Genomic DNA, 15,661 nt, shown 5'->3' with positions numbered 1-15,661 from the left:
CACTTTGGACCTCCCTGCTCACCGCAGATGGATGGGCACCAAGCTGGGACACTTGGTGCCTAGAACATCGCCACATCGCCAATGACCACCTGTAGCCAGTGGCGCTGTGAGGGCTTGCAGGTCTGAACGTATCCCCAGCAGAAGCTGGTTATTCATGGAAGCCCCTCTTCATGAGAGTCACCAATCTCTCCATGGAGGAAGCCTGACTCTCTGACATGAGGTTCATGCCATCACTGATGCTCCACCTGTATTCCTCCACCACGGAGACCAAGTGAAGCACACCCTCATGCAACCCTCCCAGATGCTCCTGCGCACCCGGCCACTTTTCCTGCAGCTGCTGTGTGGTGGACAGCTCCAGAGGCACATCATCACAGCCTGACTCAACATGTGCCTGGTCCCCTGCAGGCCTCCGGCTGCTGGTGCCATCAGCACTCTCTGTCTGTGCCATCTCCTCCAGTGGTTGTGAAGTGCCCTCTCCACTGTGCCCCAAGACACTAGCCGATGTTACAATTCCCACTGATGTGGTAGTTGTTGCGCTGGTGCCTGCCTTGCTGAAATAGTGTGACACTTGTGACAATTGATGCCCTTCACTTGTGAGAGGGGGCATCTGGTCATCCTCCTGGCAGTCATGCTCTGGTGAAGCTGAAATTAATAACAAGGGCAGTCAGTCAGTTAGCGTTCACTCAGTAACACAATTCATCCCTTTCCCCTCAGGCTCATAATGCGCTCAACCTTCAAGAACCCAAAGAGATGCACATTGGTGGGTGGTAAATAGTCAGGTGGAGGCCCAAACATTGCAGGTGGATACAGACAGGCTGGCCAGATGGCCTAAGGAATGCCACATGGAATGTTATGTGGTTAAGTACGAGGTTATGCACTTGGGCAGGACAAACAAGGTATGGGAATACAGGAGAAATGATAGGAGCGTGGAAAATGAGGACATTTACCGAGACCTTGCTGGGCATGTGGACAGGCCCGTTAAGGTAGCGGAACAGGAACATAAAGCGTTTAACAAGGTAAAAGCCATATTTGCCTTTATTAGCCGAGGAATAAAATGTAGGAAAAGGGAGGTCATGTTGCAAGTGCAGAAAATGCTGTCAAGGCCATAGCTACACTTTTGCATTCAGTCGTGACCTGCGCTTCATGGGAGGGATGGGACTGGAGAAGAGAGAGTACAGAGGTTCTTGACCAAGGTACATGCTGGCCTGGAGAGTTGGAGTTATGAGGAAACATAGCTTGGACTGGTGACATTTGCAGTGGAGCACAAGAGATTGACGGGTCACAATATTGAGCTTCATACCATTATGAGGGGCATAGACCGGGTGGACAGAAAGCAACATTTCCCCTTGGCGGAGGGATGACTAACCTGGTGGCATTTATTTAAGGTGAGGGGCATGAGATTGACAGGTGAGGTGATGAGGACCTGTTGGGAGCCACTGGCTGAAAGGGAGGTGGAGGCACAAACCTTCCTAAGATGCAATAAGTATTTGGATGTGCAGCAGCAATGTCATGGCATGTTAGGCCATGGGGATAGTGGTCACAAATGGGCTAACACGACTTTGGAAGGTGCTAGAGATGCTCATCCTCAAAGGGCCGAGGGACCTTTGTGTATGACCCACACGTCTTGCTGTATCAGTCTGTGAATGAGCAGTGTTGCTGCATTAATGATTGCAGCAATCATTAGTGTTTTGGATGGTGGGAAGACAGAGCGGATGGGACTGTGGGCCTCAAATACCTGGTTGCTCTACCTCAGCCTCACCGACACCTATCGACCTGGGCGCATGGCGGGTTTCCAACTCCAGTGCCTGTTCTTCGAAACAGCTCAAGGATGAGAAGCTAGGCCTGGCCACCTCCAGTGTGCGAACATTCGTGCGTGTTGTGTGCATTTTTTCTCCTGCAGAACAGAGAACACCATTTATTGGGGCTGATCACTTGAACGCGCACACACACGCTGCACCCCATCCACAGTGGCCCATTTGAGGCCTCCAGCGCCTCCTGTCCACGGTACTGGTGATCGGTCACCAAAATATAGTACGGCTGCTCCCACCCCACCCCCCAACGGCCACCTTGGACACATTTGGCATCCATCACTTTCAATAACTCGCGGTCTTAGCTCCCATGGGAAGGGGGCACAAGTAGGTGCGGCGCCAAGGCCACCAGATGGCTCTTGGCTACGACACCTTGAGGTTCCCCTTCCACCATCTCATCACCGTAAATAAGACATGTGTTGGAGTTATGAGTATGTGCCTAGTCTGGTTGCCCCAGACTACTCGTGCATGATAAAGACCAACACATTGGGGAGAACCCATCTTCTCATTAACTACTAAGGCTGATGTAAGCATGGTAACTGCTTGACCAGCCAGTGTGTGCCAAATGTCCAATATGAGTCAATGCAGTCATCACACTAAGACGTGGGGGTGGGCCTCAAAGGCTAAGGCTCCCTGCTGGCTTAAATGGCCAAGGCCAACATGGTACTCACCCTTCCAGAGTGCAACAAATCGTTGAAGTGCTTGTGACACTGGATCCACGTTCAGCGCACCACATCCCGGGAACTGACCACCTCCACTACTTCCTCCCAGACACGCTTCATCACATGGGGGACCCTCCTTCTCCCATCCTGGGAGGAAAATTCTGCACAATAAATTTGTATACTATATCCTCTTTAAAAATGTGCAACACTCCAAAATTTTGGACACCGTAGGAAAAATTAATATCAGCTATGTATTTGGGTGATTTTGAGTTGAGCCATTTTAGTTTTGTAAAGAAATGACACAAAGGTGGCTGCTATGGAGGATAAAAATGTCACACTGGGACGATGGTGAGTGCTTCAGAAAAGGGACTAAGGTACAATATTGGGGCAGAGTAGAGGGAACTTTACCCTACAGTTATGTCTGGCATGGCCAACTTCATGCTGCAATGGAAAAGATATCTGTTTTCCAGCATGAACATTCTTCCATTTAATGAAGATAAAAAAAATCAATGAACATCATAATGAAAAGATTTGCTAACTGTTATAATGTTAAGAAGATCGTGAAGTAAATTTTAACTCCAGGCATGGAACAGACAGGCAATGGATGGAATGCCTACCCATTCCTGCCAGGAGGAGGCCTGACCCATTTCAAGGTCTGTATGCATCACAAGATCCTCCTTTACGTATAGAAATGATGCTCCCACCTGGGCCAGGTAGGAGACTGGCCCATCCACCAGAAGGCACTGAGAGCTATAGCAGCAAGTGAGATCCAAATGGGAACGTGCAGTGCAGCTATTTTAGGATTGATGTTATGCTGTACCACTGGGTGGGCCAAATTAAAAATGTCAGCATCTGTATTGTGACTTTATCTAAAACAACTGCAAAAAAATCTGTAAGCATTTAGTGCTGATTATAAGACAGTATACCAGAGAATTATTCTGTATTTTTGTGAATTACCTGTGTTTGAATTAGAAATGCAAACCTCTTATATTACCAGGATTATATTTTAGAGCTCAAAATATTACCAGCTGCAAAAATAACTCCATCTATCTGATAGCAGCTGTGGTGCATGGTACAGATGTTATTGTTCAGGTCAATCAAAACTGCATTTGGAATTTTATTTTCACCTTCAATACCTGAAACATAGAGAAATGGGTTTCTCTGTGTTGTATGTATCTGTGAGTTATAGCAATATCCTGTAAATTTGAAAATTATAAAGATCATTAATTACTGACTATTCTCAATCCACACATTAAATTGATTTTCAATGTAAATTGGATAAAACTGATACAAATGGATACTACCAAATAACAGAGGATTTTTATAATTTATATTAACTTTATTTTATTTTGCAAATGATGATCAATGTTCAGAGGATTAATTTAAAAGGTGTTTTCATCTTCAGCTCCAGCAGGACAAAGTGCACCTAGAGTGGAAGCAGTGAACAGCACAATGATGAAACTATACTGGCAACCACCTATGGATATGAATGGTCCCCCTCCAGTGTACCAGCTGGAAAGGATGGATACGTCTTTATTTAGCCACCTTGTTCATGCTGAGAAAGGAACTCGTTTCCCTGGTCATGGCTACTTCAAATTTCCTAGTTCAACTCTGCCTGTCAACACGTACTTTACTGGTAATTATTTTGTCATGTTAACAGCAGTGCTATTTTTCAAATCTCACTAATGCCATAAACATCTACCAAACCAAAACAAGATATTAAATTTATGATTTTTGTGTATACTTTTTTTTGTTTGTAGTATTCTCGAATTGATGAAAATATAACTATTTATAATTTCAGGACATGTGTGCCAACACAAAAAATAAAATATCTCTCAATATTGAGAGTATAAGAATTTGTAAATCTCATGCCAAAGACCAATGTAACTACCTCATACCTCCTTTTCTTGTGGGTTTTGGATATTTAACAATTGCAAAGGAATTTGGTACCTTGCATCATAGTTAGGCTCTCAATAGATATCATTTTTATGCTCTTTTTAGCTCGTATATTGGTCCAGAATCTGCTGGAAACCTGTGCTCTAGCAATGATGCTTTAATGGTATGTGCCATTCCTAAAGCATCAACCTTCCAGGAAATAATAGAGTAATGAGTTTCGCCATTACTGCAGGAACAAATAATTTGCTGGGATATTTTGCATTGCTCCATTGATGCTCTCAGAAGTAGCTGAAAGCTTAATCAAAAGGTGGGTTTTGCCTACCTTTGCATTCACTACTCCTCAGATATTGAAGCAGTCCATGTCCAAATGCAGCAAGATTTAGACAATATCCAGGCTTGGACTGACAAGTGGCCAGTAACATTCGCACCACACAAGTGCCAGCCAATGACTATCTCCAATAAGAAACAATCTAGCCATTGTCCCTTGATATTCAATGGCATTACCATCGCTGAATCCCCTATCAACATCCTGGGGGTTACCATTGACCAGAAACTGAACTGGACCAGCCACATTAATGCTGTGCCTACAAGAGCAGGTCAGAGGCTAGGAATCCTGCAGCGAGTAATCACCCCCTGACTCCTTAAAGCCTGTCCACCATCTGCAAGGCACAAGTCAGGAGTGTGATGGAATACTCTCCACCTGCCTGGATGTGTGCAGCTCTAACAACACTCAAGCTCAACACCATCCAGGACAAAGCAGCCCGCTTGATTGGCATCACATCCACAAACATTTGCCCCCTCCACCACTGACGCACAGTGGCAGCAGTGTGTACCATCTACAAGGTGCTTTGCAGGAACTCAACGAGGCATCCCTAGACAGCACCTTCCAAACCCACGACCACAACCATCTAGAATCACAAGGGCAGGAGTTGTATGGGAACACTGCCACCTGAAAGTTCCCTTCCAAGCCACTCACCATCCTGACTTGAAAATATATCGCCATTCCTTCACTGCTGCTGGGTCAAAGTCCTGGTACTCTCTGCCTAACAGCACTGTGGGTGTACCTACACCTCACGAACTGCAGCAGTTCAAGAAGGCGGCTGACCACCACCTTCTCAAGGGCAGTTAGGGGTGGGCAATAAATTCTGGCTTAGCCAGTGATGCCCACATCCCATGAATAAATTTTTAAAAACCTATGCTGATATAAGTTTTATTTTGTCATTCACACTTCCATTGCAGTCAATGGCAATCACAAATTTCCTGGATTTATTATTGTATTCATGGCACGGTCATTTAGAATGCAGAACAATGTTGTAAGTGACCTGTTATTAACAGCTGATTTATGGCGCTTACATGATTCTAAGCCTTGGATGCCAACAACTACCATTTATAGAGATACATTACAAGTTCCAAGGCACCTCACAGCAGGGTTGTCAAACAAAATTTGGCACAAACCACAAAAGGAGACATTCAGAGAGGTAGCCAAAAACTTGATCAAAAAAGTAGGTTTTAAAGTTTGTTTTAGAGGAGGTAGCGAGGTTTAGAAAGGAAATATCAGAACCAGGGCTTAGGCTGATGGTTGCAAAATGGACAATTAAATCTCACCCTAGCAGTTTGGAAATTGTTAGAAATTTATTAATTCTTTCAGTTTTGGCATCAGTCATGTAAGCATCTAAAAGCAAATACTTTTAAGACCCCCCCTTTTGTCTACACAATAAAAAGTCATAACTGCAAAAACCTATCCATTGCCATTCCCTTGAATTTAATGACCATGCATGATCTGCAGTGAGGAATAGAAGGATGAGGTTGAGGTGCCATGGCCAATGGCTGAACAAAAATTGCTATTACCTCATTCCCATAGAATGTCAAGTAAACAAATGGCACCAGGCCTCAGGGTTGGAACATTGCAACTTCCTATGAGAGGGAGGTGGCTGCTTTTGGTACAGAGTGGGAGAGGATGTACTCTGCCTCTCTGGAGGTACAAGGAAGGTAATCACAGTCACATGTCTCCTGCCTAAGTGCTCTCACCATACAGTGTGGAGTTGGAGGCCCACAACATTGTTCCTCTCTTTCCCTCAGTGACATTCAAGCCTCCTCATCCTTCTCCAAGTCCCCATGTTCTTCCTCCCCCTTCTCAGTTTCCAGCTCTATGACCCCCTCCCATCATGTCCTGCAGTTTGTGTGGAGCTGTGGGATGGAAGTATACATATTTACAGTGGTACAGCATGTTCATTCTTTGGATTACATAGTCAGCTTCACATTCAATGCACGACATGGAAAAAGACAATCCAGCTGAAATGGCTAATGCTGGTGTTCACACACTGTCCAGTTATGCTCCTACTCTACTCTCCTCATCCCATCATGAAGGAAATGGTTTCTTCACACCCAGCCTATTGAACACATACATAATTTCAAAAATGTCCATTGTCCCTCCTTTTTATCACAAGCTTGAGGTAGGAATGTCATTTACGGGCCAACATCAGCCTGACATAAAAAGGACTATCACCATGGTATCCCTGCAGCTACAGGACCATCCTCATGCTGAGTGAGGTCTTTAAATAGGTGTTTTGCTGCTAATTTTTGCGTGCTTCTGTACATTATGCTCAGCAGGGAGAAAACAGAGAAAATGTCATGTGGGTTGCTGTGCAAGAAGCACAGGCAATGTTTTCAACAGTGGCTACTTTTCAAAAGCATTTAGTTGACTAGAAGTTGGTTTGGATCGCTGTGAGGTCATGATGTTTGTCTTCTTAGCCGCCACGCTAATAAGATTGTCTCTCAGCTCAACAGAGCCTTATGACCTACTTGTTCAGGTTTGCCTTAAGGTAGAAAACAGATTTTGAAAGCACCTACCCTTGTTTCCCCCTCTGTGGCAGTGATCACATGACAGCAGGTGGCGGAATGGGTGACTGACATGGTGCTCAGTGGCGCAGATATTTCCCTTCATACTACCTGGTTTACCTTGTGGGGAGCCTTTGTCCTTGGGGTATCCAGCAGCTCATTTCACCAGAGCACCTCATCCAAAAAGGCATCAGGTAATTTCCAAAGTTCTGCAAAGACAATATATTTTGGACACTTCCTGCAATACCTCTGTGAAAAAGGGGATGTCCAGATACTAAGTTACTTCTTGCAGATGTTACGAAGATGTGCTATATAGAATTTGTAATGTCATCTGCTGGAGATATTTATATATATATATTTTATGTATATATTACATGCGATGGGTATCATGGCAGGCGGGGGGTGTGGGAAGGAACAAGATGGCGAGAAGGACAAAAATCAGTTTTACACCATCATGCAACTGGTTTGCAATTGTCCACTCCACCTGTCAGACTGCATTACTTGCTGCCGGATGTCAGGAATGTCATTTTAACACACTTACATCTAATTATAAGCCCTGCCTGCTGGAATCATCCCCCCACATCAAATGTACTGTCCACGTTGGCGTGACTTTATGACTGCCTTTAGAAGACGTGCATCTGGCAACCTGAACTTTGAGGGGAACTCGGAGGCGAATGCACACAACCTTGCACAGTGCCCATGAACATCGACCACAAGACATAAAAGATGAGGCGCATTCGCAGGGGGCACAGGCAAGTCATTTTTGATTCCTGGCTGGCTTTCAGTGCAGTGCCAGGGTAAGGGCTCCAGTGTGGGTCAGACCGGGGGCAAGCACATACCATTGGGGTGGGCGCAAGGCAAGCACAGGCAGACTGAAAGAAAGACTCAAGCAGATGCTGGGTGTGGGGCTGCTAATGGAAGTGGCCACGCACTTGGTAAAGATGGTCAAAAATGAGCATTCTTCTGCAGCTGACACCATTCAGCTGCAGCTCCATTGACATGGTTGGAGTCGGGCCCCTGAAGCTTTTCTGCCCATTCATGCAACACAAAAACATGACAGTGCCACCCAACGCTCCAGAACTTATCACCCCTTGGGCATAGATGCAAATTAATGTGCATTTTAGGAAGCAGCAGAGCGATTGGCCGACTGGGCAAGTAGTACAATCCCCTTGCAAAAGATGGCCATAGCCTAGTCAGTGGTGGAGGTGCACACAGCCCTTTGCAATGTCTTTATTGAGGTTTGGAGCAGTATCCATTATGGTCAAAGTGGTGGCCAGCACTCATCTGCATGCATGAAGGGGCCTTCACACTTTACCAAGAGAGCATCTTAGGACACATACACTAACCCAAAGGCCTCTCTCTTTGACCCTGCAGGAGGAGAACATCAGGATCATGGAGCCTGGTGATTTAGTGGTTTGCCTCATGGCTTACAGGGAGCAGAGAAGTAGAAGAAGAGAGTGGTGGAGGCGTCTGGCTCAGCAAAGGAAGAAGCACCACCCTCAAGGTGAAGGGGCAGCAGAGCCTCTTGCACACGCAGCTGAAGATCCACAAAGCGCCGCCACTTCTAGGTGCCTCACTAGATACAGGGTCTATAGATGGCACCTGTCACTCTTGCAGATGATTGAGAACCAGTGTCCTCAAAGACTGCACATGTCTAGGGAACTGGTGGGTCACATATGCCACCTACTGCAGGATTTGGCCCCACAGGGACATGGAGGACATTCACTGTCAGTGGCTGTGAAAGTGACCACAGTGCTCAAATTTTACACCAGTGGCTCCTTCCAGGGCTCCACAGATGACCTGTGCGAAATCTTGCAAGCCTACACACACAAGTGTATCCAGGAGGTCACAGATGCCATCTTCGTGAAGGCACAGAACTTTGTGCACTTCGCCCAGGATCAGGAGACCACGAAGCAAGATCACTGGGTTTTGTGTAGATCCCTGGTTTTCCATAGGTGCAGGGTGCCATCGACTCCACTCACATGGCGCTTCGATCTCCATGGCAACAAGCATAGAATGCATTATTAATGAGGCAGGACACACTGAGAATGAGACGATATAGTGCAAAAAGCCACCATTGCAGCTGGTGGGTAAAACATCCCTTTTCCTGCTTGCTACAGCATTTTTTGCAAATCTGGGACAACTCTGCCCACAGAGTCTACAGAACTCTCAGTGACAATGGCCGGGATTTTCTCAGATGATTGTGGTGGGACCCATCACAAGCGGGAAGGAAAATTTGGTGAACCAGCAAAAAGTCCATTGAATTTCGGCAGGAATTTCAGTGGGACTAGAAATTCCCGGCCTATGGCTAAAATAAACCCAGATTGAAACCAGGATAGGTCACATGACCCAGCTCTTAGATACAGAATGTACTGGATTTGAACTAAAACAGACAATGACTGCCACGGGGCAGTATGGGCAACAGCTTTACCACCCCTCTCTGTCTGAAACCCCTCTCAAAAAACTGAGCTCTTTTTATGGTTTGATATCCCACCAGAAGAACTCACTGCTGTAAAACAAGAATTCTTAAAGGAGGATTCCAACTCAACACCGCTGTCTTCAAGAGAAAAGATAATGAACCAGCCATGACTGCAGAGTGACTGCTTCAGTGAGAAACCAAAGTACCAGCAGCCATTGTGGAAACTAACTCTCTAGCTGTGAACAATCATTTGGACAATCCATGAATAATTTTTCTGACCTTACATTTGTTTTTTAACTTGGCCAAGTGAGGTAAAGTTTTAATTATTTTTGTGCGTGCCTGGGGAAGTTGTGTGTGTGTGTTTTTTGCATTAATGGGAAGTTAGACTTTTTTGAATATTTTCACCCTTTTGTTAATTTCTGTATCTTTACTGGAGTAAACTTTAGTAATATGACCAACTCTTCACTTGTTAACTTAAGGAATCTGGCTGGCTTAATCCTTACACCGAACTATATACAGTTAAGTACATATTCAATTGGCAATATTACATTTTATTTTAAAATTCAAAAGCTGTTATAACCAACCCAGGAGGGGACAAAGAGAGGAGTCAGCTCACCCCTTCTAACCTGGTCACAATACAGAGTTTTCATGGATTTTTAAACTAAATTAGCTTATAAAATTGACTTGAGGTGATTCCAGAAGATTCAGCTCATTCACTTCTCAATGCCAAGCCTCAATCTGAGTTACAGTATCTGTTTTCAGTTATTTATTGTCTGTGGGCTAAGCTATTAGCTGCACCATGTGGCAAGTCCCTGATTCACCATTGAACCCACTATGTCATAGCTGGATTCATTTTCCAGCAGATTTTTGCACAACCATTGTGCAAAATGAACAGAGAGAGCATATGTTTTATGCACATTTGCCTATCATGCCTTCCAGAAAATTCCAATCCATTGAAGTGAACAAGAGTCAGATGTGGATATTTGCTCAGTTCCAGCTTACCAATGAAGTGAAGAATGGCAGTAATAAGAACACTTTCCATCTTGGTACCCAAATATATTAGTAAGCAATGATGACTTGTTGAGATGCTTGGTTTTTGCTTTGTTTGAACAATAGACCTCAATCACAACCTCAGTAATCAAGCCCTCTGTAGAAATTTGCCTAGGCTTTTGCTAATTGCACTAAATATTAACATTTCTCAAATTATTTAAATTGAGAAACTTTCTCCAGAATAGTAGGATTCCTTCTATGTAGTATCCTTACAATAGAGAGCATACAAGGCATGTAGAATGAATGAGTGTTTGTGTTTATGAGAATGATTTTATTTGAAATAAGTAAGGAAGATAAGGCTAACATTAACCCTTGTTAGTCCAGAAGCACTTAAATAAAATGTCTTCTCCACCACTTGAATGGATGCATTGACCCATTGATTTTAAACGTTTTAATTCCATTTATAACACCATTGGTAATTTCTAGGCTATACCATGTTAACTCTATTCATTGGGAAACCAAAAGGGATTCTACTCCTTTAATGTTCAGTTAGTCTGTGACCATAGGTAGTGAATCATGCCAGTCAACATTTTAATTGATGCCAGTCCACTATGCCAGCTGCATTTGATCCATCAGGGTAAACTAAAGGACAACTACCAGATGACAACAACTGTCCACTAAACCCATCGTTGATGACTCTGGTACAAAACCTGCGTACACCTGCACAACATGCATACAATGAAAGTCCTGCTGCCACACGAAATGTGATAGCGGAGCCTATTGCTGAGCTGAAACAATGCTTCTTCTGCCAGGACTGTTCAGGAGGAGTCCTGCAATATTTGGCAAAGCTTCATGAAGCTGCACAAGCTTGCCACCATGAGGATATAGACCTTGCCACCAGCAATACTGAGAACAGCTCCAGAGTAGGAGCATGAGGAGGAGGAAGAGGAGAAAGATGAAAAGAGAAAACAATCTAAACAGTCCCCCCATTAGCTGTCAGTGAAGAACCCATCTAAGCATAATGCCAGTAATCATAACACCAATTCCTCATTTGCCAGCAATCTCAGACCTTACCTTCCCTTGGTTACCATCACGCTTGCCCACAATGCAAAAATAAATACCACCACAAAATGAACAATTTAAAACAAAAGTCAACTAAGCACTCTTGTGCATTCCCTTGGTGCCTGTTTGCTTTGTTTGTTGCCTATCCTGGTGTTCCTATGCAGTGTTACCTCAGTAACTGTGGGATAGCTGGTGGAAAATTTGATTTTCAACAGTGGAGACAGCAAATGACCTTTCAGGATGTCTTGAGCAGCTCTGGGCCTAGAAGTCCTGGCTGGGGACATCATGACATGGGTGGCAGTAATCTGGGTTGCCTGGCTGACAGGGCAAGGGCAAAGGCAGAGTGACAAGGTTGGGAGGATGAATGCTGTCATCCTGAGATAGGACAACAGATTTGTGCTCCATGAAGCCACTGTTAATGCCCCGGGGCAGTGTCTCGGCAATCCCAATAATTTGTTGGAGAACAGGTTGTTGGACTACTTTGACACCTTGCAAGCCCATTTGTACACAGTAATCTACACCTGAAATGGGAATAGCCTGAGCTTGCATGGCAGCAAGCTAACCTTGCATGAAAGCAGTCTGAACTTCTTCTGGAGCAGTGAGACTTTTTGAAGAAGCTCTTTGTCCTGCAGTGGAAGCTGAAGCAGAGCCATTTGACTCAGCATCTTGTTGTGTCCACAAGTGTGTTGATGGAATTGGCCACCACTTCCATGTTAGAAAGAGTGGGCTCCAAACTCTGCTCATAGCCCTCTGTCCCTCTGTTAAGTTGGTGCTGGACTCTTTTGTGCTCCTTGATATTTAAAACAGGCTCTCTGACAGGCTTCTTAGGTATACACATCAGTGTTCGTCTGCAGGCTTCCCCAACAAAGTGCTTATCTGAGTCCTCTACAACAAAACTCATGTGCTATTTTGCTTTGGAGCGAGCTGGCATCTGCCCTATCCTTGCCCCTGTCCTGGCTGTAGGCCACTCATGCCCAGTGTCTCACCACATGCAGATGCCAGCTCTACGCTCTCCTTTTAGCTACACGGAGGTTTGAATTTTCACAACGATGGAAGGGCTCCACACCTTAGCCAAAATGGCATCAAAGCCTGGCTTTGGAAGCCCCACCTCTGAACCTGGCATCCACCCTTTTTCCAGGAGGGTAGGTTTTAGTTTGTGCATCTGTTGTTCAACAAAAGCAGTTGTATGTGTAAAAATGCAGCTGCATTCAAGCAGATGCAAATTTCATTGCTGGAATATCCAAAACATCACTTGAGGGCTTTAAATATTTGAGCAAAAGGTCTAAAGTTACCAGAGTTATTTGGAGAGATAGGATACCCTTCTGAAGAATTCAAGTACTTCTTTGGAAGAGATCAAGTACCCCTTTGGGAGAGGTGAAATAGCCTTTGGGATTGTTAAAATTAGACATGAATGTGTGTAAAAAGTGGGTAAACTCAGTGGAACTGTCATGATGTCAAGACATTTAAATCTCCAAGCTCCTTAAATTTCTGGAAAAAAAACTGCCAGTAGTTGAAAAAAAATAGTGCTTGCAATTTCACAAGCTGTCTGTTGACATAAGTCTGAGTGCTATCATTATAGTATTGGTATTACATTAACTGATTCCACAATCTTTCATTATCACAGTATTCATAGTTTGATTGACAGCTCCAAATGGTTCTAAAGTCTTTGATGTGGGTCTATGAATACAAATGTTTGTTTTCATATGTGATTAAATACTTGAAAGAGATGTTTGTGTTTGTAAGGTATTAAGCACTTGAAGGAAATGCTTGTTTTTATATGGGATTATGTATTTGAAGGAATTTAAATATATTGAATGGGTTTTTATGTTTGAGTGTTTTTTAAATAGTGAATTCATCTGTAGACACTTAGAACTTTATTTTATTAAGACTCATGGTAGCACGGAACTTGAGTACTGCTGAAGAGACATGCTGTTGGAGCTTTTCATTTTGCACTTATCAAGACAGATCCGCAAAAATTCCAAATCTCAAAGGGAACAACAATTTATACTGCATGAGAAGAGGGAGATGGTTGGTTGACAAGTGGACTTAGATTGTTAGAGGTGTTGCCATGGAGGATGACCAGGAAACAGTTAACTGCCAAGCTTTTGTTCAAATTCAAACCAGGCAGGTCAACTCTGATTGGCCAAGACATTGTCATGGGGAATGAATCAGTGAGTGGCTAATCTTCAAGATTTTGTTTAGTTGAAAAAGGCACAATGTCTGGACATGGTCTTTCTGTTTTTAAGGACAGGGCCCTAAGTGTGAACATATTTAGCTCCTAGCATGTGCAAGTGAGCCACAACGCGAGCCCAACTGACAATCTTAAATTGGTTGTCAGTGTAATTCTTAGCACAATCACGATTGTTTAGCAAGTGTTGTCCAATCACAGAATCACATCTAATGTTGGTTACTATGAGCAGAATTTTTTGTCCTGCAGGTGGGCACATGCACGCCTGACCCGAACGGGAGTAAAATAGTGCGCGATGACATCAGGTGAGCGTCCCGATGTCATCGTGCACTCGTGTGATGTTTCGCTCGATGGGCATGTGCAGGTGCCAAAACGGTGCCCGCCATTAATTAATCAGCCACTTAAGGCCCTTAACAGTCCAACTGACTGAGAATTTTCCTTGCTCGTGCAATTTTCTGCTCATCGCACAGGCAAAGCTGGCAGGCGGCCAGCCGACATTTTCACAAACTTCATCCAAGGGTGGGATAAAAAGGGTGGCAGTATTGCCAGTTTGAGTAGTGAGGGGTTTTGGAGATAATTTGTTGCTGGTTGCTTATTTGAACTTGACAGCTTCATCTCTGTTCTGAACTTCATTTGTAGCATTTCTAGGCTTCATTTTAGGACTCATAGGTTTCTCCAAGGCCCCCGGAGGATTTTGGCCATGTGAACCCTTCCAGGTATTGGACAGTCTTCTGTTACCCTGGTAATGGGGATTGTGGTCTCTGCTGGAGGCACTTTCTCTGGGGAGGAAGAGAGGGGCAGAAGGGAGAGGAGACCACGTGTCTCTGTGCAGCTTCCAGGGGAGGAACCCGTGGGAGGAGAGGCACAGGCACAAGGGGTGCAGGATGAGCAGGTAGTCCAAGGCAGAAGGGGCCACAGAAGACGCCACTATCCTGCTACCTGGGTTTACAGGCAGTGAAGCAGCTACCTTAATAGGAGAGCCTCTCAAGGGAGAGCGTGATCTCTATTTGTCAGATGATTGGACCTGGGATCGGCTCTGGCTATGTGGATGGACATCCCATGTCAGTGGCCCTGAAGGTCACAGTGGTCTTCAATTTCAATGTCTCTGGCTCTTTCAGTGCTCAGTGAGGGATCAGTGTAGAGTCTCCCAAACAGCTGTCCTTGCATTAAGCTGGTGACAGAAGCTATGTTTAGGTGGGCACTGACAGTTATCCTTTACTGTAAGAATGAGGCCAGCCAGGCTGAACCATCAGAGGCCTTGCAGCGATTGTTAGGTTCCCCCGCATCAGGGTGCCATTGAATGCACACACGTGGCCATCAAGGCGCCAACAGGTCAGCCGGGTGTCTTTGTTAACAGGAAGGGATTCCACTCAATTAATTGTGCAGATAGTGTGTGACCACAGGATGCAGGTTCTGCAAGTCCGTGCAAGGTATCCTGGCAGCTCCCATTAAGTGTACACCCTGAGACACTCCCAGGTGCCAAGGCTCTTCAGTGCTCCAGCCCGACTGGATGGATGGCTGCTGGGTGACAGAGTCACCCTGGTTGAAGAGGTGGCTCATGATGCCTCTCCACCATCCAAGAACAGAGGCAGAGAAGCGTTACAATACGAGTCATGCCTCTACAAGGATGGTGGTAGATAGAGCCATAGGTCTTCTCAAGATGTGCTTCAGATGCCTGGACCATTCAGGGAGAGCACTACAATACCATGGCAATACCATCTATTTGCACATTCATGGTTTTGTTAAAACTGAACTCAGCTGCACGAGTTATTGAGTTTATAAGTTCAGTGAATACATA

The 15,661-nt window shown here is 44.7% G+C and overlaps 1 protein-coding gene across 1 annotated transcript in view; it reads left to right on the top strand.

Annotated features, from left to right (window-relative positions):
- The window catches only part of ush2a (Usher syndrome 2A (autosomal recessive, mild)), a 1,196,697-nt gene that overhangs the window by 326,351 nt on the left and 854,685 nt on the right, over positions 1 to 15,661 (top strand). The window contains exon 20 of the mRNA XM_041207243.1: positions 3,876 to 4,106. Within this exon, the coding sequence (XP_041063177.1) occupies positions 3,876 to 4,106 (231 nt within the window). The remainder of the gene's footprint in view (positions 1 to 3,875; positions 4,107 to 15,661) is intronic.

This window comes from Carcharodon carcharias, chromosome 2 (assembly GCF_017639515.1).
Source record: "Carcharodon carcharias isolate sCarCar2 chromosome 2, sCarCar2.pri, whole genome shotgun sequence".
Classification (NCBI taxonomy): domain Eukaryota; kingdom Metazoa; phylum Chordata; class Chondrichthyes; order Lamniformes; family Lamnidae; genus Carcharodon; species Carcharodon carcharias.
Note: the sequence above shows the minus strand (reverse complement) of the source record. Positions and strands in the feature narration are given on the sequence as shown.